The 20,870-nt window shown below is 41.8% G+C and overlaps 1 protein-coding gene and 1 long non-coding RNA gene across 2 annotated transcripts in view; both read left to right on the top strand.

Moving 5' to 3' along the window:
• The first annotated feature begins 13,321 nt into the window (after nucleotides 1–13,321).
• LOC123971385 lies at nucleotides 13,322–15,536 on the top strand. The gene is made up of 2 exons (XR_006825180.1): nucleotides 13,322–13,968; nucleotides 14,698–15,536. It is a non-coding gene; the product is annotated as an uncharacterized LOC123971385 (long non-coding RNA).
• Nucleotides 15,537–18,723: 3,187 nt separating this feature from the next.
• Nucleotides 18,724–20,870, top strand: part of LOC123971318 (beta/gamma crystallin domain-containing protein 1-like) — a 29,619-nt gene continuing 27,472 nt past the window's right edge. The window contains exon 1 of the mRNA XM_046050055.1: nucleotides 18,724–19,110. Within this exon, the coding sequence (XP_045906011.1) occupies nucleotides 18,724–19,110 (387 nt within the window). The remainder of the gene's footprint in view (nucleotides 19,111–20,870) is intronic.

Genomic DNA, 20,870 nt, shown 5'->3' with positions numbered 1-20,870 from the left:
TACCTCAATTGTGATGTGTAACCACAACGCAATAATATAAAAAGAGCAATAAAACCATTCATTTGTCCCGCCTTCATAAAGACAGCCACACTGCAGGGAAGTGCATGTATTGTCCTTTACTGTATGATTTGGAATAAGAACAAGTTCAGAAAGTCATCCTGCACTGCAGCAGCTTACAAACGTATCTTTCTAAGTAAAACAGTGATGTAGGCTATATCTATGTAATGCATGTGTTACACACCTGTAGCATGACTGCTATGTTTAATACATTTATGAGAATTAATACCAAATTATGAATTTTAATATTCAGAAAACATTAATTCACAAAGCTTCTTGTTTCGCGGGGCACCATCGGAGATCCAATTCGCCCAGAGTCTCCGGACCTGAGTATGGTTAATAACTTAAATGCAGAATACAGAATGCAGGGTTTTGGTCTTAGTGCGTGTCTCAGCCTCACACTGGCTGAGATCCATGCGTTCTCGGTTAGGACAGCTTAAAGCTGTCGGCCGGCCGCTTTCTCTGACAGTGAATTGCTCCAGAGGTCCGTCTTTTGTCGGCTTATTGAAGAAATTTGCAGTGGGGGCCAACCCTGGCTCGGGTTAGCAGTTTGGTCGTCCTTTGTTACTGCTGGCAGGCCCACGTGATTGGGCCCGAGGAGGGATCAGTGGAAGTTAGTTCGACGGATAAGGCTTAAAAAGAACTTGGTCGTTCTTGAATTAAAACTAGTGTAACTTAACGGACTGATAACTTTTAACAGAATAAAAACCAAAGAAAATACAACGCAAGTTGCTGTTACACGAGGGAAAGATCGATGTCGCGGTGCTTAGCGTGTGGCTAGACAACGAACAAACAGCTTTGTTGCGCCAGGCCAGTTGGAGAGCCAGGACAAGAGAGCGAACAAGAGCTTGTTTTGCTGTTTTGTCTGTTGGGGCGTGGTTCCCAGAGGGCAGTCCTTTGCTCCCCTGAGGGCTTGTTTCCAGTTTCCTGAGAAACTGTCTTTTCTTTAAACTTTAAATATGTCTAATCAGAACTATTTGCGTGTATTGTAATCAAATATCTTCCCACAATCAAACCTTAACTGTCAAACGGTTGTTCCGTTCTTAGTTTTAAGCACTTGATAAAAGGAAAACAATTGTCAGTAGTTCAGCTTTGAAAAGGTTAGCATTTCATAGGAATCACAGATGAGAGGAACTTAACTAGCTTTCTGGATATATTGGCTGTTACACGTTCTTAGAGAATATAGGCAAGCTACACAAATGGCATCAGATTATGGACAAATAAATACAGAGTGACATTTATACATTAACGGCATTTCAGACAATGGCCTGTAATACTTATTTTGTCCACTTGGGGGAGCTCGGGTACCATGACGATAGCTCTGATTAATCCTAAAACAATCTTCTCAGGACCTGGGGAATTTAGTCATTTTTAACCTTAAATTCAAGCTGGAAAATTAATCGAGTATAGGATAACATTTCTTTATAATCATTTCTAAAGGAGGTGTCAGAAAGTATTGTGAACAAAGCATAGGTTACAAAAAAAATTAATAAAGTCAGGTGACCTTGCTGAAAATTACAACACTGCAAAATTAACTTATTTAGATTCTTTTCAACAACAAATAACAACATGGTGACATAACTACTCAAATGGAGTGGAGAGACCTAATCAAGTAACTAAAAGATTATTTAATGTCAATAACAAGGTAATGTCAAGTTATGAGGGGAACGTATTCCTTTTTCCACACAAAGTGGAATACACTGAATGTGTCCTTTCTCCGGCGTCTGGAGTTTCTCACACCTGGGCGTGAGGTAATTAAACAAAGAGCAAGGTCAGTTGCCGTGGTTACACGTGTGGGGGCAGTTTAGGGTTTCCTGCCCTCTCTTAAAAAGAGTTTTGATAGGCTGTTCATGTGAACGCTAATCTCTGTTCAGTGTTTGTCATTTTAACAGTCAGGCACCAAGCGTTATCACGACTGCTGCCAAAGGTGGCCAGTTTTACGATCAGACTGACCAGAAACAGCACTTAGGTAGAGAAACCTTTCACCTCTTCCTTGGAGTTGCTTTGGCCATCTGTTAAGGGTTGTTTCTCACCCCTCTTTTTCTCTCTCCCTGGGAGAGAGAATTAATTTTATAGTCGTCCAAATTTATTTGATATAAAATGCACAAATCCACACTATTGGTTCACAACACATCCCAGGCACAGGGCATGTGGACAGATGATAAAACCTGAAAACAGGAGAAATGAATTAAAGAGAAACCTGCTGCTGTTGGTCTTGCCAGAATTTATTTAATAAATACAGTAATTTAAGTCAATCAAAGTCCCTTTTTGCACATCACTCATTTTCAACTAAATTACAACATTACATACATCTGTCAATAAACACATTCATAAAGAACTGACAGTCCACCTACTCATCATACCTCGTTCAACTTATTAGAAGGGAGTGTGAACTTATCACATAAATAAACCTTTCCTATATTATCAAGGAATGTAAACCTTTCACATATTAACATTAATATAAATAAACCGTTTATCACAATAGTTCTGTAATAACTGACAGAGACGTTGCTGTCCTCAACAGTTTATAACGTTCCAGGCAAAAGAGTGACATTTTTAGCATTAAATTGATGTGGACGACCTTTAACCATCACAAAACATTTTTATAAACAATACAAATAAAACACTTAAAATATAAAATGAACAGGAGCTGGAAACATTAACGGTGGGCATTTATATTGACTAGCTAGCTAACAATAACGTTTGTTTGTTTTACCTTTACTGTCATTCTGAACGGGCGTCCACATAGCAGAGTATAAGTAACTTATAATCAAACTACACAGTGAATACAAAAAAAACAACTAAAACACAAGCGATAATGATTCACTATGCCTATTTATCGGTTTTGTGCTTTGTAAAACAGGATAAATTAATAACACAGAAACCTGCTGCCGTTGGTTTTGACGGTCTTGCCAGAATGAAGATTACGACAGCTCATCAAAACAGTCCCCAACCGGCAGTAGGAAAGCGCTCTGCTGCCCCCTACTGTCTGTAGTGGAGTACATATTCGTAATGCTAAAACATTGGAGGACTTTGGTGACTCAACGTATCATCTGTTCACACAAATAATATTGAAACATAACTACCCCCATAAGTAGTGCTCATAGAACAACCTACTGCTCAACGTCAGCAAAACCAAGGAGCTGATCGTTGATTTTAGGAAAAAAGAGAGACACTTCTGTCTACATCAGCTGAGGTGGAGAACGTGGGAGGTGTGAGCATGAGTGGTTGTTAGTCTACAGGTGAAACGCAAAAAATTAGCATATCACTTTGAGCCTACAATACTAAACCTTTTCACAATATTCTAATTTTCTGAGATTTTGAATTTGGGGTTTTCATGAGCTGTACGCAATAATCATCGAAATTCTATCAAATACAGTCTTGAAATATCTCAGTTTGCATGTAATAGTCTATATAATATATTAGTTTCACCTTTAAGTTGAATTACTGAAATAAATTAGCTTTTGTACGATATGCTAATTTTTCGAGTTTCACTTGTATGTGTGGCCCTGCGATGGACTGGTGACCTGTCCAGGGTGTACCCTGCCTTTCGCCCGATGTCAGCTGGGATTGACTCCAGCCCCCCGCAACCCTGTACGCAGGATAAGCGGTTGACGATCGATGGATGGATACGTCATTAATTTGATCTAGCTCTGACAGAAGGCATATGCGCTCTTATTTTGAAGTAACATCACGACAACAACATGGTGCAGGATGAGAGAAGTTCGCAGACAGAGAGCGATGGACTTCACATGACAGGATTCTCAACAAAGCTGTTCTGATTCTTTTGATCGATGGATCAAGTGCTTCAAAGGTAACGGCAGTAAGCACTTTTTTTACTTTACTCCTTTGTACCAGGCAGGTTACACCAGTAAATCTATAAGAATCAGACTTTGGGGCTTGTTGTTTCTGTTAAATGAACTGAACGACTGAATTGTGGAGAATCTAACCGATCTAATGATGTGTAGCATGTCCATACAGACACATTGATCATAAGTTTAAACATTAATATTTGTATTAATGATCTAAGCAGCTCAGAAGTAGCTAAAGCAGGCGACCATGCGGGGTTTAAGAGGATTTATACATCCAAAGAACTTCTATAAAAACTAGACCAGGCGTTAAATTCAGGCAGGCGTTTATTTGTCAAAATGTGTTCCCACACCAGGCCAGTAAACTGGATAGGCTGCTATTTGGGACTCTGCTATGGTATAGGTTTTTTATGGTTAGCTTTTACCCTCTCTCAGTTAGGTCAGATTATTTGTAAACTAAAAGCATCAGTGATTATGTGATTCTTTATAGACATGTATTTAATTACTCAGTCAGCTGGCAACAGAGCGCCAAAATCTCAGACACCAGGCTTTTGGCTTTATTCCAGGTCTTTAAAAAAGCAAAACATTCCTTACTCCCAGGGTGTGCAATTTTTCCACATCAGAACAAAAAAACATTGAGAGTAACTTTTATAAAAATAACTTTGCTAAAACAAAAACGGTTACTATATCCTGACAGTAGTCCATGAGACACATAATCAGTGAAAGAAATCTGGGGTCATTGGCTCCCCCTACGGCTCCAAATGCCATTTGCAAGAATCCACTGTGCCCAAACAACCAATGAGAGCCAGGAGCAGTCTATAACGTAGTGTTAATCACGTCTTCTCACTCAGTCAAGCTTAATATCTTCAGTGCGGCTTCATAAGTTTTGAAAACAGAATTGCTGAGAAACAACAAACAGAACTGCCCATCCCTTCTTTGCAAACAACAGCGTATAGTACAAAACATTAGTTGATGCCATTGTGCTCGTGGCAAGGGGCATGGTGACAAACAGTGGTGAATAATTTTTGAGGGCGGGGCAGAGGTTTTACTAGCCTCTCATCCTGCTGTTAGACATAGTCGCAGCTGTCTCTGAAGCCTGGCACGCTCTGCCTTGGGCAGCTAAGTGTCAGATGGGCCTTTGAGAGGACGAACCAAAGCGAGAGGGACCAGAGTCTTGGCAAGGCTCTCCCTACAAGAGATGAGGTTCAGGGCCTTAACCATGGTTTAGAAATTAGTAAGGTCCAGATTTTATAGAGATTCATAGCAAAATTAAATCTGCAAGCAGCGTTGGGCGGGCCCTCGCGCGTGTAGTGCGAGGGCCCGCCCAACGCTGGCCGCGTTGCATATTCTGGACCTCTGCCGGTGCTGCTCTGAAACTACGTTTTCATGTGCTTCACGTGTTTCCCCTAGTGTGGACACTGAGCATGGAACAGCTGTACAGATTGAAATGCGACGGTATAATTAGCTGCGCCTGCATGATCTTAAAGCCTTCATTTAAGTTTATTGTGTTATCAATGGTGTTTATTTGAATTATTTTATCGATAGGCCTACATATAATTACTGAGGTCCGGACCTCGGTGACCTCATAGCTGGCTATGGCCATGATTAGGTTTCCAGGGCAACTGCCTGTGATACGAGTAGCAGAGAGAGAGAGACACGTGGAAGATTGATTGGCCCAATCCCAATGTCCACCCTCACAGACGAGGCGCGTTCCCGGGAAGTCCGTGAGGGCTTAGGGCCGTCCCGCGGACATTTTGCCCTTTATAGACCGTTTTGGTAAGTCTGCATTTCTGCACTTTGGCTGAGGGAATTGCCCACAGGGATTACCAGGGGAAGCCCGGAAGCGAGAGTATCACGGCAAATCCGCGTATTAAGAGAAGAAGAAGAAAAACGGTAAACAAACAAGCACTGACACCAACGTCGATGTCAACATTGTTGTAGCATTATAACTTAACATGGAACACATGAAGTCAGAGGAAAGCAACCACCTTTACACACTTTGTTTATTCCACGATTTATTTTAGTTTTTGCTTAATGATGCTGACCAACTTGACCAACAATAGTGTATTGATGATTAGTGCCAAATATATATTGACATTTAGCTCTCCTCCACTCTGTAGGGTGAGAGTCTGCAGGACTTAAAAATCAGGCAAAAACACAAAATAAAAAGTCTGCAACGTGTTTCAGCGTCATCAAGGTAAAGTGATAAAGTGGCAAAGTGTTGTCCCGTTCCTGTTTACAGCATTTTGAGCCCTTGCAGCCTCTCAAACTCAATCACTTTCCAAGTGAGGTCAGTAAAGTCTGTGAGGGTTCAGGGCTTAGGGGGGACTTTGGGATTGGGCCAGAGTATGTTCAATTGTTAACAACTGCTGCTTTAATTTTAAAATGTATATAGAAAAACTGACCTGCAGGAAAACAATTAAAGCAATAGCATATTAACATAGACCCAGCTCTCCCGCTTCTGATCAAATGTTTTGCTATGCTCAGTGAGAGACTAAGATTAAAGACTAAAAAAGCAATACTTAGTTGAAGACAGCATAGCTGTAGAGTGTGAGTGTGAGTGAGTGAGTGAGTGAGTGAGTGAGTGAGAGAGAGAGAGAGAGAGAGAGGCAGTATGAGGAACTTACAGAAGTGGATCTTAAGAGAGCCATAATGGTGGTAACAACATGAGCTATTTATAATAAAAACAAAAACAAGTATTTTTTATCTTTCATAACCCATTTAGAGAGGTCCTCTGTAATATGCACACCTTCAAATTTTACGCTGCTCATCCTCTCCACAGTAGAACAATTGGTGGTCAGTGGGGGGTGTTTTCTGTGTGTTCTTCTGAAGTTAGTGGTAATCTGTTTTGTTTTGCCCACATTTAAGAGATTGTTATTGCTGCACCTTACAGCCAGTTGTTTCACCTCATCCCTGTAAGTTCTCTCATTGATGTTGTTGATGAGACCCACCACTGTGTTGTCCACAAACTTAAGAGAATTCTTCATCTACATCTAAAGAAGTGAAAATGTCATGCAAATACTGTACTGTAAATATGGACCCTACCAGACACAGAGAGATTACCTATGTAGGAGGGGATGTTCCCACCACCACCATGGGCTTCTGTGTGGAGTTTGCATGTTCTTCCTGTGATCATGTGCGTTTCGGTGTATAATGTTATATTTCTAAATGTGTACTGAGTTTTGTAGATGTGTAAGATAATTAATAGAGTTAAAGAGGAGCACTCATGGCTTTGCCCAAACAAGAGGCAAAGATGTGACAAGAGCAGCTGCACAATCATAGGTCATAGCTACTCTGATGATGAAAACTTAACTTCTATACTGTATCAAAATGTAAATTTTCATAATGAGCATTGGCACCAAAAGTGTGTGGCTTGTCTTCTTGTTTTTGTTAGGTAGCAGGTCATTAATATGGAGGTCCTGAGCGCTCAGCGCACTGAAACTTAAGACACATTATACATACATATTATTTAACCCATCTCAGACTGAACATCAGCAGAGACAGAACATTATAAGCTTCGTAAAGGTCGGTCCCATGTCAGGGCTGGTGGTTGTTCCATTTAGGTCGGCTTTTGTTATAATTACGTTTTCTTCTTTAGAAAGAAAGGAAGGACCTGAATCTGTGGAGGCCAGCCATTATATATATATATATACACACACACACACACACACACACACACACACACACACACACACACACACACACACTCAACTGCAGCTTCTTCCACTATAATGGAGATGTGACGGTGAACCATGTTCAGAACATCTATGAACACAGCACGCTGGAACCAGTTACGACATATCTTATACAGTTTGTGGTTAAAAATTATTATTAGTGGTCCAGTCTTCAGTGGTACATGTTGGCTGGTTTAATTTGATTTCAGTGCCTCCAGAAATAAAATATTGTGGAGGTAAATTTCCCAGATTGTGCAAAGAATTAGAACAATTTTATAAATGGAAATGTATCACCAACATTTGTACTGAAGTAAATCACAGCTAATTCTGTAGAGTAAAGATTCTGTTTTGGAGATTAAGAGAAAAAACACATGAACATGACATTTCACAAATTACAAACAATATTAATAGATTCATGAAGATATAATTTATTGCAGGTTCCTGTTCCGGTGTGTTATATTTTGTAAATATGTTTTTCCTTTCCCCAGGATACGCATCAGCCATCAGTCTTGGTTCACGGTTTTCATGTTAAGATCTTTATGAATGGACGCAAAGCCAGATCAGTCCTACAGTTATTATCCTTGGCCAAAGACATACAAATAGACAAATGTGACTGAGTAAGACATCTAAAAAAATATCTCTAAAAAGAGAGATTTAATCCGGTAAACAAATATGTCTCAGCCAATGCTTGAGGTGTGACTTTTGTCGTTAGAAAGTATTTTGTATTGTCGCTGTACTCAGTTAAAAGAATGGTCTGTGTGTATTTTCATGTAGAGCCAGTAAATGTTATTTAAAATATTTTTTATTAATAAAATCTTGAGAATTGTACAGCTTCGGGTTTGCTCTTGAGTCTTTTCTAGTTTAAACTGTTGTTTCCTTTAGACCATACCCATTTGGTGCATCCACACGTTTAAAAAATGTCCAATCTTATGTCTGTGTGTGTGTTATTGTAATTTATAAATATTATAATACATTAATAGTTTTATATAGAACATGTTTAACTGTTAATACACTATGCATCTGTTCAATATATAAATAATTACATAAAATGTGATTAATTTTATTGTCAACCTGATGAGATATAAAATGTGTAAATACCCCATTCTTCAGGACACAAAACATAAAGGTAATGACTTCAAAAGGTGCCTGCCTTAGGCCCAGCAACCTGCCTGTAAGCTGTATGGTATGCTTAGTAATATATGGACACTATATCTACAGCTAAGGCAGATGAAAATATCATTATTGTCAGTGTGATATAAATAGTGATGATACATACAATGCTGTTTCTTATAGCCTACATAAACAGAAATAACTCAGATTACCGTTTTAATCTCTCCAGTTTACTATTTATCCTCTTAGTAAAATTCATAATAAGTCAACTTTACATGCAGAAGATCAAGGTTATAGGAAGGTTGTATTCTAACTGTAGACAAAATAGCACAGTTCAACAGAGTAATGCCCCCCCTCCACCGTTTTAATCTCTCCAGTTTACTATTTATCCTCCATTTCTTCAGCTCTGAGCTGTCTAAAGAGCAGAAGATTTCCTGTCGGAAAAGAAGAGCAATGTCTTCTAGCAAGACGGCCCGAGCCCGCTCTCTTGACAAAACCCTCGACCTGTTGCTGTTGGATGAGCACGAGTCCCCCAGTGGCTCCCTGCTTCCCCCTTTCCAACCCCCTGTGACGCTGGCCTTGATGTTGCTATGTTGCCGCAGCGAGGCAAGCGATCATTAAGCTTCAGGGATGCTACCGTCAGGCTAACATTAAGCTAACAGTTAGCTAACGGTAAGCTAATGTGTAGCTGACATGCAGAGTGCCTTCCCTTCATGGTCACCAAGGTGCCTCATCAGCAGGTCTGACCGCTTCCAGTCCCCATCCAGTTCCCCGACTATTACGACTGTTATTTATGTGCATGCCAAGACAAAACATTTGGCTGCTGTCAAACTAACCACAGCTATGGATCAGATCACCGACTGGCTAAATCGTTCGTGTCTTTGACTAAATTTTGAGAAAACTGTGGGAATGTGTTTCACAAAGAGACAATGTAACACTGTGTCAAATATAACGATTTCAGGTCAAACCATTAGGATTGTGCCACAATTTAAGTATTTGGGTGTTACTATTGATTCTAATCTTTCTTTTAAAGCACATATTGAGAAATTGTGCAATAGGGTAAAGTTTAGCGTAGCTAATTTTAGATATACTCGAAATACACTTACTTTTAATGCTGCAAAATTATTCATGGAAACCATGATTGTGTCACATCTAACATATTGTTTGACAAGTTGGGGCCAAACTAATAGCTCATCACTAAAGCCACTAGCAACTCTTTACAAAAAAACCTCTTAAAGTTCTGGACCAGAAGCCTAATAGTTTCATTCAACATCATTGTATTATCCTTAATAATCATAAACTGTTGAGCTGGGAAGACGTAATCAAATACAAAAACATTTGCTTGGTCTACAAAATTTTGCATAATATTGCTCCTGCTCCTTTTAACTCATTCATAATTCAACGTAATAATAGTAGTCAGACTACCAGAAGCACCAAACGAGGTGATCTTCTAATCCCATTTAGGAAAAGTACATTTGGTCAATTATCATTTTTTTGTTAAAGCAATACAAAACTGGAACTCACTGCCCACTACAATTAAAGACATACATACGTATTCCACCTTTACTATATACCTTAAAAACTGGCTGTCCGACAATTACAACTGTACACATTAATTTGATTGTCGTGATATGTATTTGATGTGACATGGTCATGGTACTGCAATTTGACTTCTACTGCCTGCCTCAATGGTATGTCCTGTATATGCTTCAATGTGGCATTTGTGTGAATATTCTTTGTTTTAATTTGTACTGTTTTAATGCATGAATTGTTGTTGTGTTTTTTTTGTGCTTGTCTCAATTGTGTGTCTATTTTCTTCTGCTTAGTTTTGTTGCAAATATAATTAAATGTGTTTTATTGGATGTATGCTATTGACAACTGGCCGGGGACAACAGTTGGAAATTAGCCGTAGAGGCTAAAGCTGCTCTTTTTTATCAAAAGGGACTGTCCACAATATTATAAACAAATAAACTAAACACATGGGTCGGTCCCCTGCCTCCAATGTTGTGCCATCGGTGCTTGTGTGCACGCAGACACCAATGCTGCGGACAGTGGGTAACTGGATGGCTCCTTTATGGCTATGGGGAGGTGGGTTTTGTGCTTGGGGGTACCGTATGGCCCAGTGAAGCGCTCATCCTGCTTCGCCTCTAACCCAATAGCGATAGCCTTAGAAAATAGAATGGTAGTTACGTACTGTAACTCAAGATTCTTTGAGTATAGGCGCAACCCAACAAGGTGAGTAGCGTCAATCTAGCTTACAGATTAGTTTGTTAATAGCTAGCTCCCTGGAGGGTACATGGTGGACTTAAGAGCCCTTTTGTTATGGGTGGTGTGGTGTGGGGACAGAGAGGACCCAAATGCAGCGCTCAGAGCGAAGGAGGTTTATTGAGGGAAAAGGGTTTGAGGGACTGGAGTGGAGGGAGAGGTGGATGCCAGGGAAACACTGGCACGGGGAAACTGAGGAGACTGGGACCAGAGAGCCGGGGAACACTGGGGCCGAGGAAGCGAGGGCGAACTGGGAGGACGCTGTGGGGGAAGTCTGGGGAGGAGAGGACCAGAGGACCAGAGGATGAGCCCAGCCGACTGAATGGAGGACGACGGTGAGTGAACCTGGGAGGGAAACAGACAAGATTAGTGACAGCAGGGACAAAGCACGGGGAAATAGGAAGAAATCAAAATACATGCGAGCTTGAATGTAGAGGTGGCACCGGGTATGGAGCAACAACGATCAAGCAAGAATGGTGTGGAGAACCGGGGTTGAAATACAGGCAGGGATGAGGTTGATTACTGGCAGGTGTGGCAGGCTGACGAGGTGGCTGATGAGGTGCAGGTGCAGGTTGTTGGCTGGGCTCAGTAGCGGAGGGAGAGAGAGCACATAGGGGAGGAGACACAGGGAGGCGGGCAGAGAACAGAGAAAACCAAGGAAAAAGCAGAAAAACTGATGAAAAGGAGAAAAGACCAGGACACTCACGTCAGCTGGGCTGCCACCACAACAGGGCCCCCTCCTCAACGGACGCCTCCTGGCGGCCCTCCCAAAAGACTAGGCGGGGCTTGGCAGAAGTACGTCGGGGGGAGGAAATCGCACTGGGGCCCGGCTGGTGGGGGTCCAGGGTCCAAAACAAAACACAACACAACACAGGGACTTCAGAGAGGGTTTCAGAGCTGGGAAGGGTCAGGCGAGCGGGCAGGGTGACAACCCCTCCAGGGGCCGGGGAGCCGGGCTAGAGGCCGGCAACGAGACAGCAGCAGGGGGAGTCAGGGACGAGGCTGCTGGGCTGAGGGCCTTGGTGCGAGGAGCAGGGTTTGGCCAGACCGCCAACAGAGCTAGTGTCGATCGATCCGCCAACCGAGCACGAGGAGCAAGGGTCAGCCGGACTGCCGGCGGGGACAACACCTTTAACAAAACAAAAGTGTGCCAAAACTCCAAAAAATGCAATTACTATCCATTGGTGCACAAAAAAGAAAAATTTCCACAACACAACTGAATATGCTTGGCAAAATGTGCAGAATATCAATTTGAATAAAGAGAGAAAAACAAAATAATTTTTTTTAAATTTCTAAGAATTCAAAATTAATAATTCTGGATTATTCATGCATAATTGTTGCAATAAAGTTGGTATTTAGACAGCCTCACATGGGGCACCAACTATGTTGGGGGTTTTGTCAACATATGGTCAGGTTTGGTTATTAGCTTAATATCAAAGATATTCTAGAAATATTAATAAAATTATTAATATTCAAAATTATTAATTAGAATTAATAAATACGGGGCACCATCCTGGAATCAGGGACCAATAACCAAATATGAGCCAAGTATGATCAGTCTAAAATGGGGTTTGTCCACCTGTAGATGGCAAACAGAGAAGGGTGAATCAGTACACTGGCCGTGGCAACCAACTCTTACTACAACATTATACACAAATAATCACAGACAACGACTTCTTAAAATTATAATAGTATTTATTTAACTTGAGCATAGATCAATGATCAATAACTTTAGCAAGTAAATCACTATTAACTATTCTAAGCAAAAATGATATAAAGTAGAGAGTGTGGGTGTGTGGGTTTTTCTGGCCTCAGGTTCTGACGAAGCTGATTCTTTGGCGGCAGCAACAGTAATCAGTGAAGTCGACGTTTGAGAAGGTGTAACATGGAGGTGATCTTCTCTCAGTTAAGTACGGAGTTTGTCCGTCTTCTTCTGCAGGCACGAAACGTTATCTTGTGTATAACAGTTTCTTTAGGGATTCAAAATTGTGTTGGTAACAGAAAGAAAAATAAGAGGTAAAAAGGAAAGAAGAAAACAGAGTTGCTCGTCCAGCGAGTGAAGTCTGTAGGAACAAGGAAGTCTCAGGAACAAAGAAAGTTCAGTGCTGAAAGAAATACCTCCTGTGGCTGCTGGAGCAGTTGCAGAAAGGCAAAGTTTGTTTACCTCCTTACAGTCCTGTGACAGACTGGGAATGGCAATGAGGGTTCGGAGGTGTTCGGTTTTATATCTCCGTTGACAAAATGGCTGTACCTCCTGGGATTACTCCACCCCCTGAAAGCTTCAGCCAATACAAACCTTTGGTTTGGTTTTAAAGTTTAGAGTTCACAGGTAGGTGTGAATTAATGGACTAGGACCATCTGTGACCCCCTTTGTGTAGTCAAGCCACATGGGCATTCTTGTAGAAATTCAACAGGCCGGGGTATACAGGATACAGGATATCAGAAGGCCCAGTCTTTGTTCTGCCAGACTGTGAGGCCCAACAAATTTTATGCTATCAAGAAAGAAATTAATTTATATATTTAAATGATAACTTGAGCAAAAAACAAGAGAGCTATTAAAATTGTGACATTGTAGCCTACTCCCAAGTAGGCTACCTATGTAAAGTAATAATATAAATGATTTGTTAAAAAGCAGCCACCTGTCATTATGTTATATTCACACCAACAAGAACTCTAGCCCAACCCTGCTTTCATGACTCAGTTTAGATGCATTCACTTAACATTGGAGTCATTTGCCACACTGATAGTTTGTCGATAGTAATGAAAGAACAGTCTTTAGCCTTGCTTAATAATTGAATCTGTCACTTTGATGAGTAGGTGTTTTCAATTCAATCGCCGTCTTTCAACATTCAGCTGCTTCATCAAATGGTGTGTTCATAGCAGCTGAGTCCTGTCAACCCATTAAGATAATTAAGAATCCCAGGAACCAGGTCTCTGGAAGTCTCAGACAATGCTTGACCAGATTCGTATTCTCCAGAAGCATCATCAGACAACAGGAGCAGTCAAGACTCAGGAGACGATGACTGCAGCATGCAATCCTGTGTTACCTACAGGTAATTGTCTCGCAAATGAAATGCTTTATAGTATTTAAACTAACACATCACAAATAAAGCAGACACTGAGCTGTTTGGTTGTCTAATCGGACATTTACGTTTACATTACATTTAGTCGTTTGGCAGATGCTTTTATCCAAACGACTTACATTTGAGAAACAACATACAAACATCAACAGAACATCAAATACAGCACAAGATCTACAACTGACTATACAGTATATACTAGTAAGAGGAGCAATAAATGCTAGTAAAAGCTAAACCACATCGCATCAATGGGGTAAATACCTAGGGAAAGAAGTAAGAGTTAACAAAAGAGTGCAATCAATACAAGATAATTGTAAAGGGATAGAAGAAGAGGAGCACAGGAAGTGCATGTTAAAGGTTAGGAGTTAGAGGTGTTATAATAGAAAGTGGGAGATGAGTTTTCAAGAGCTTCTTGAAGTTAGAGAGGGATGCCCCTGCTCTGATACCGTGTGGTAGCTCGTTCCACCATCGTGGTGTCACAGACATGATGGCATTTTGCTAAAAATAGCTATAGTAGCCTACATGCACAAGCCTATACACAAGAAGTGGAATATCTGAGACAGGTTGGCTAGATGAAAGAAGTATACATCATAGCTTGCATTGTAGTATTACATTTTTTGATCGAAGGTAGTTCAGACTTCATGTTATTCCATGAAGAAATGAAGTGTGGGAATTAACAGTTTTCTTTTATATTTTTTTTAGATTGACCTTTCACCAGTACATACAACCCTCAATCTCCATGTGCCAGTCCTTGCTGTGTACTTTGATGGCCAGAAGGACCTCTATCTGACTACAGCTGAGCAGACAGTCCATGGAGGCCTTAGTAAGGATTCTGCCATCACACAAGGCTGCTCACATGAGGTGCATTTATTGATTATTATGTACTGGCTGGCTCTCTGCTTGTCATACAGTGTGGTGTCCTGGGCCTTTCATGTTCCCAAGTCTACAGTTGGCAGACTGCTGCAAACCAGAGTGGAGAAGATCCCTTCGCCAGGAGATCATCAGACTGCCAACTGCTGGAACACTGGGTGAGGTTGGCCAGGCAGTTGCACGGCTGGCTAACACAGCAGATATGGCCAGCGAGACCGACTGGAAGGGCTTCTCTCTGCTCCACGTGTGCACCCTGTGGAGCTGCAAGAACACAATTATTTGTAGACCTTGGGGACAGGAAGACCTGGGACAAAGGCCTACACTTTATGACAAACCGTGTTTCATAAAGCTCTTTTTGTTTTAGTGTATATTCCTAAGTTCTTAAATTTTAGTTGTGCTACGCATGTCTTTTCACTACCTTGTACAAGGAAGAGGCCTTTGTTTGTTATGCGGTTGCAGTCATTATAGCCTATTTAAATGGATTCTGTTTGCACTCAAACTCCTGAAAATGTCCTGTACACTTAATTGAAAAGACAACTGCATGTATATAAGTTCTATGTGCTGCCTGATGCTAAATGTAGAAGGGCACAAAGGTTAAAATATAATGTACCCTGAGTAATTGATCAGCTATGTGTATGCACAATCTAGTACATTAAATTACTGAGTTTGGATTATTTGTACAATATGGCAACACAAAATTTCTTGAATAACAAGGTACTTTAAGGACGTTGATGGCACATGCCTGAAATCATTGAATTCCCTGATAATTTCTACTGTTTTACACACAGAATTTCAAAAACACAGATTTTACTAACTGACAACTTCTTGTTTTACTTTGAAACCAACAAATGATAAAATAAATGATTGGTTTGAGGAATTTGTTAGAAAACAATCTAAAAATCTTGGATTCTCCTGGATTTTGCTGGTCCTCTTTTTTGGTGTCCTTCTCCAAGAAGCCAGGATGTCTTTAGTTGGTAGGGGACAGGCAGAGGTGGATGGCTCATCAGCTGCCTGTGTGGTGGTGCTGGTACTTGTGCCCGGCTGTGCAGGCTCCTCTTCCTCCTCACATGCCCCATAATGACCGGCTCAAGCGGATTATGAGCCATCACTGGAGGCCATGTTAGCCACAAGCTCAGGTCTTTCCTCAATGTTTGAGTCCATCAGATGCGGGGGCTCAATTGAGTACCACCCCTCGATCACCTCATGCATCAATGAAAACCATGGCCATGTGGCTGCTGTGGCCTCTCTCCCAAATGTCCCTGTCCCAGTCGGTGGGTTTTTGATCTCCTGGGAGGAAGAATCATGGGATTTGTTAGTGAGATGTATACACACTGAAACCAATAGAATGTCATACACTGTATTGTATTTAAAGAGGAAGAAAAATGTCATGTTAATGGATGTGCACAGAGTTCATATATACACAGAATATCACCTTTATATCTGCTTTTTAAATTGTCCAATTTTTTGGTCACCTGGGTGACATTTAATTGAGCCCCCATTAGCATTAGGCGAATGACTTCACTGTGGAGCACAAAACATGTCAATTTTTTTGCATCCTATTAGTATAAGGGTATCTTTTGTTATTACAGTAAAGTGAATATTGCCTACATTTAATATTCAAATGGGGAACTTCATATTCATAGGCTGTTATTATCCCATATGGCATTTGACTCACCTAAATCTACAAAAAGTGGGGTGGGATACATAATCATTAAATTACTAAGTACATGGACAATAGTGGTAGCACGATTTTTATCACACAGTGCAGGTGCTTGCGCTGGTAAGCAAAATATAATGAGAACACACATCTAAAACTGATTAAATTAAATTATGCATTGCAAAGACACACAATTTACACTTAAACTGTTTATCCGGCATCTTGTTCAAATGTGCCGGATGAAGACACAATATATTTATGTCATGATGTTCAGCAATGGAGGGGGCTTGTCAAGTAGATTGAGATCCCTGCGCACTAACAACACTCTAAAAGGCCCATTAAGGCCATGGGACTGCGAGGTACTTTCCGACTGAATAACACAAGAGACTATAAGAAACAAAATAACCAAGAGGAGAATCAGGTACTTTCCAAATGAATGTGATGTGTAAAGTGTGATAAGTATAGCAATCAGTAGAATGATGTATTAGACGTATTACATAAAAAAATTACTAAAGAAATGAGAAATGAATAACTATGGTATAAAATGTCATGATTTGATAGTATTGATTGGAAATGTGCATGTAATGATAGATGTAATTGAAAGAATATGTTCAGACATGTTGAAGCTTGTTGCGAAATACTGGACTGAGTGTGACAGCCTCATGACTGTGAGTCATTGAGAGAGAAGGGTCAGCAGGGGAAATGAGTGGACCAAACAAGGACATCTCTGAAACAAATGAACAATCTATGTGCCAGTAGTCACGTAGACAGGATAAGGGTGGTGGCTGATATGACAAAGAGATCAGCCACAGAATAGGATATATAAAGAGAAGCCAGAAAGAGATCGGGTTTATTCCTCGGCGGATCTCAAGAGGCATCGGATGGCAAGACCATCACCGCACCGGACCAAGAGCCCAAGACAAGAGATGGGGATTTGAACAGCAAACAACTAGGGAACGCTTCAGAGATTTCTTCAGCAAAGTTTCAACAGATCATGCCACAGAGGATAACCATAACAGCCAAGACAACTGAAGAATCATCGGACTCGGAAGATTTTCTCCTTTTCAACTGCGACTGAAGACTGAAGACTTTTGAAGACAATTTGAGGGCTTTGGACAAAGCCTCAGGTTTCCACCAGAGTCATCAGCCCAGCAGAAGAGGGAAAGAACTCCTTGGCCAGGACAACTCCTTCCCCGCCCTTTCTCTCCAAAAAGAAGATATTCTATTCAGCTATTCGTATCAGGTTTTGAATTTTAACAGTTTTATTATTTTTACTCAATTTTAACCAATTTCAGTTGTATGCTTGCCCTTGCTAACTTTATGCAATAAAATATATAATCACTGCATTTAAAGAACGATAGTCGACATTGAAGTTATTTCCTCACTAAGGTAGTAATCAGTTAGGTATAGTGTGTTTAACATCTTTGAGGTTCTTATAGGTTGCTCTAGCCACAGAAATTAACTTATCCTTGGGGCCTATTTTCCTGGCCACTAAATACCAACCTGGCAACCATACCAAGTGCACTGATCAATGAGAAGAGAGCTGTCGTTAACAGGCGTGGCTGGGGTGGTATCTGGCTCTAGGGCTATTCAGGCAGGTGCTATCTCAGAGTAAGCAGGGTAGGCGTTCGGAAGAAGACAGTTAGAAGCCAGGCGAATCTCTTCGACACCAGCTTAAACAGTCCTCAGTCATACCTACTAGGGTAATACCCATAGGCCTAGAGGATCGGACCCTTTAAGACGGAGAGCTGGTCCAGTACCTCCTGAACAGGGGTGACTCGGGATCTAACACGTGGCGCCCAACGTGGGGCTCGACGAAAGGATTCGTTGAGCCTACAGCAGAAACCCCGACGGAGAGACCAACCGTCGTTCGTGTGGAATCCCCCGAGAGAGGCGTGCGGCAGAGAGACATCTGCCAAGCGCCAGAGCAAGGAGTCCAGCGGGAGAAGACATCCGACTGAACACTCGAAGGGGCAGCCCTGCAGAGAAGCGGAGCTGCCTGGTGACCTGCTAGAGGAAGCAGCATCACCCGCCCGCAGAGATCCAGAGGGAGAAGCGGGGGAGAGAGCGACCGAGAGGAGCAGTCAAGCTGCATCCCAGAGCGGCGCTGAATAGCCAACCAGTCTGCAACTCATCCCTGACCCGAAGTGCTAAGGGAGGCTTTGAGGAACAGACGACTCGAGACGACAAAGACTACAGAGATGGCGGCGGCAGCGGCATCAGCAGATGACCCAAAACACCTGAGTGAGATGGAAGAAACAGAAGGCCTCGGCAGTGAGGATCCAGAATTCCAAGTGCCCCCGGATGTGGTACATCAGAAGGCCCATAGGAAAAAGGGAGATCACTGGCGAGGAAGTGATGAAGTGGAGTGCTCAGTGCAGCACAAGAGGATCGTCTTTGTCGGGATCGAGATGAGGGATGTGACACCCAGAGGATGGATGGTCCCTGAAGAGTCTGTGGTGGAAATGGTGCAGGCCGTACATGAAGCGCTGGGCCATGCAGGCACCATGCCCACATGGAAGGAGTTGGAGAAGCAACAAGTTTGGGATCCTGGAGGCCAGGTTCATCGTGTCCCTGGGGAGTGTGAAGTATGTGGTCAATACATTGCAGGTCATAGGGGAAAGAGGGTGGATGGCCTCACCACGAAAAGCACCATGACAGTGCTATGGAAGAAGGGAATCCAAGTTGTTGAGCAACTCAAGCCAATTCCAAGCTAGAAGAGAACCAGGAACCAAAAATGGCCAATAACACACAAAACCTACCACCCTAGGTCAGAGTGGCCACTGTCAATGGGGTGGTTGCCCTAAGAAGAACGACCTCAGGACTCTGGGCAGGCAGAGAACTGAGAAAGCTGAAATGTGCGAAAGAAGCATTCCTGTCGGAAGAGGAAGAAGACAACTTCATGCTCACTAAATATTAGCATCGGAGTGTCGAAGGCAGCGAGTGATCTCAAGGAGGGGGTCTCAAATAAGTTGAGATCCCAACGCTCTTGCTATCAGGTCGCAAAGAAGAAAACTGGAGCCTTTCTCCCTTTAGTAACAACAGTGAGTGAGAAAAGGGAAGTGCAACATACTTCCATCTGCAAAACACAGAGCTTAACAATGCTATAAGCAATATATTGAATAATAATTAAAAGAAAGATATTTGGTATTAAACATGATATGATGATTGAAAATCAGGATATCTCATTGATATTGAAGGTTAATAAATTGAATTGATCTTCCGATTGTAAAATACATAATATGGTTAAAGTACGGAGAATTAGGGTAAAGGTTAAATAACTGTGCAAAAGGTCACTAAGTTTGGGTGAAGACATCCTGACTATGAGTCATTGGGAGAGAAGGGTCAGCAAGGGGAAATGAAATGGCCAAATAAGGACATCTCTGGCCCAACTGAATTTAAGGATGAACAATCTATGTGCCAGTAGTCACGTAGACAGGATAAGGGTGGTGGCTGATATGACAAAGAAATCAGCCACGGAATAGGATATATAAAGAGAAGCCAGAAAGAGATCGGGGTTATTCCTCGGCGGATCTCAAGAGGAATCTGACTCGGAGCAAGACCATCACCGCACCGGACCAAGAGCCCAAGACAAGAGATGGGGATTTGAACAGCAAACAACTAGGGAACGCTTCAGAGATTTCTTCAGCAAAGTTTCAACAGATCATGCCACGGAGGATAACCATAACAGCCAAGACAACTGAAGAATCATTGGACTCTGAAGATTTTCTCTCACTCATGATGCAATGAAGACTGAAGACTTTTGAAGACAATTTGAGGGCTTTGGACAAAGCCTCAAGTTTCCACCAGGGTCATCAGCCCAGCAGCGGAGGAAGGATTTCACCGGCCGGGACAGCTCCTTCCCCTCCCTTACTCTCCAAAAAGAAGATAACCAAAAAACACTCAAGCTCAGCTATTCGTATCAGGTTTTGAATTTTAAACAGTTTTATTATTTTTACTCAATTTTAACCAATTTCAGTTGTATGCTTGCCCTTGCTAACTTTATGCAATAAAATATATAATCACTGCATTTAAAGAACGATAGTCGACATTGAAGTTATTTCCTCACTAAGGTAGTAATCAGTTAGGTATAGTGTTTAACATCTTTGAGGTTCTTATAGGTTGCTCTAGCCACAGAAATTAACTTATCCTTGGGGCCTATTTTCCTGGCCACTAAACACCAACCTGGCGACCATACCAAGTGCACTGATCAATGAGAAGAGAGCTGTCGTTAACGGGCGTGGCTGGGATGGTATCTGGCTCTAGGGCTATTCAGTCAGGTGCTATCTCAGAGTAAGCAGGGTAGGCGCTCGGAAGAAGACAGTTAGAAGCCAGGCGAATCTCTTCG

This window comes from Micropterus dolomieu, linkage group LG05, assembly GCF_021292245.1.
Source record: "Micropterus dolomieu isolate WLL.071019.BEF.003 ecotype Adirondacks linkage group LG05, ASM2129224v1, whole genome shotgun sequence".
Classification (NCBI taxonomy): domain Eukaryota; kingdom Metazoa; phylum Chordata; class Actinopteri; order Centrarchiformes; family Centrarchidae; genus Micropterus; species Micropterus dolomieu.
Note: the sequence above shows the minus strand (reverse complement) of the source record. Positions and strands in the feature narration are given on the sequence as shown.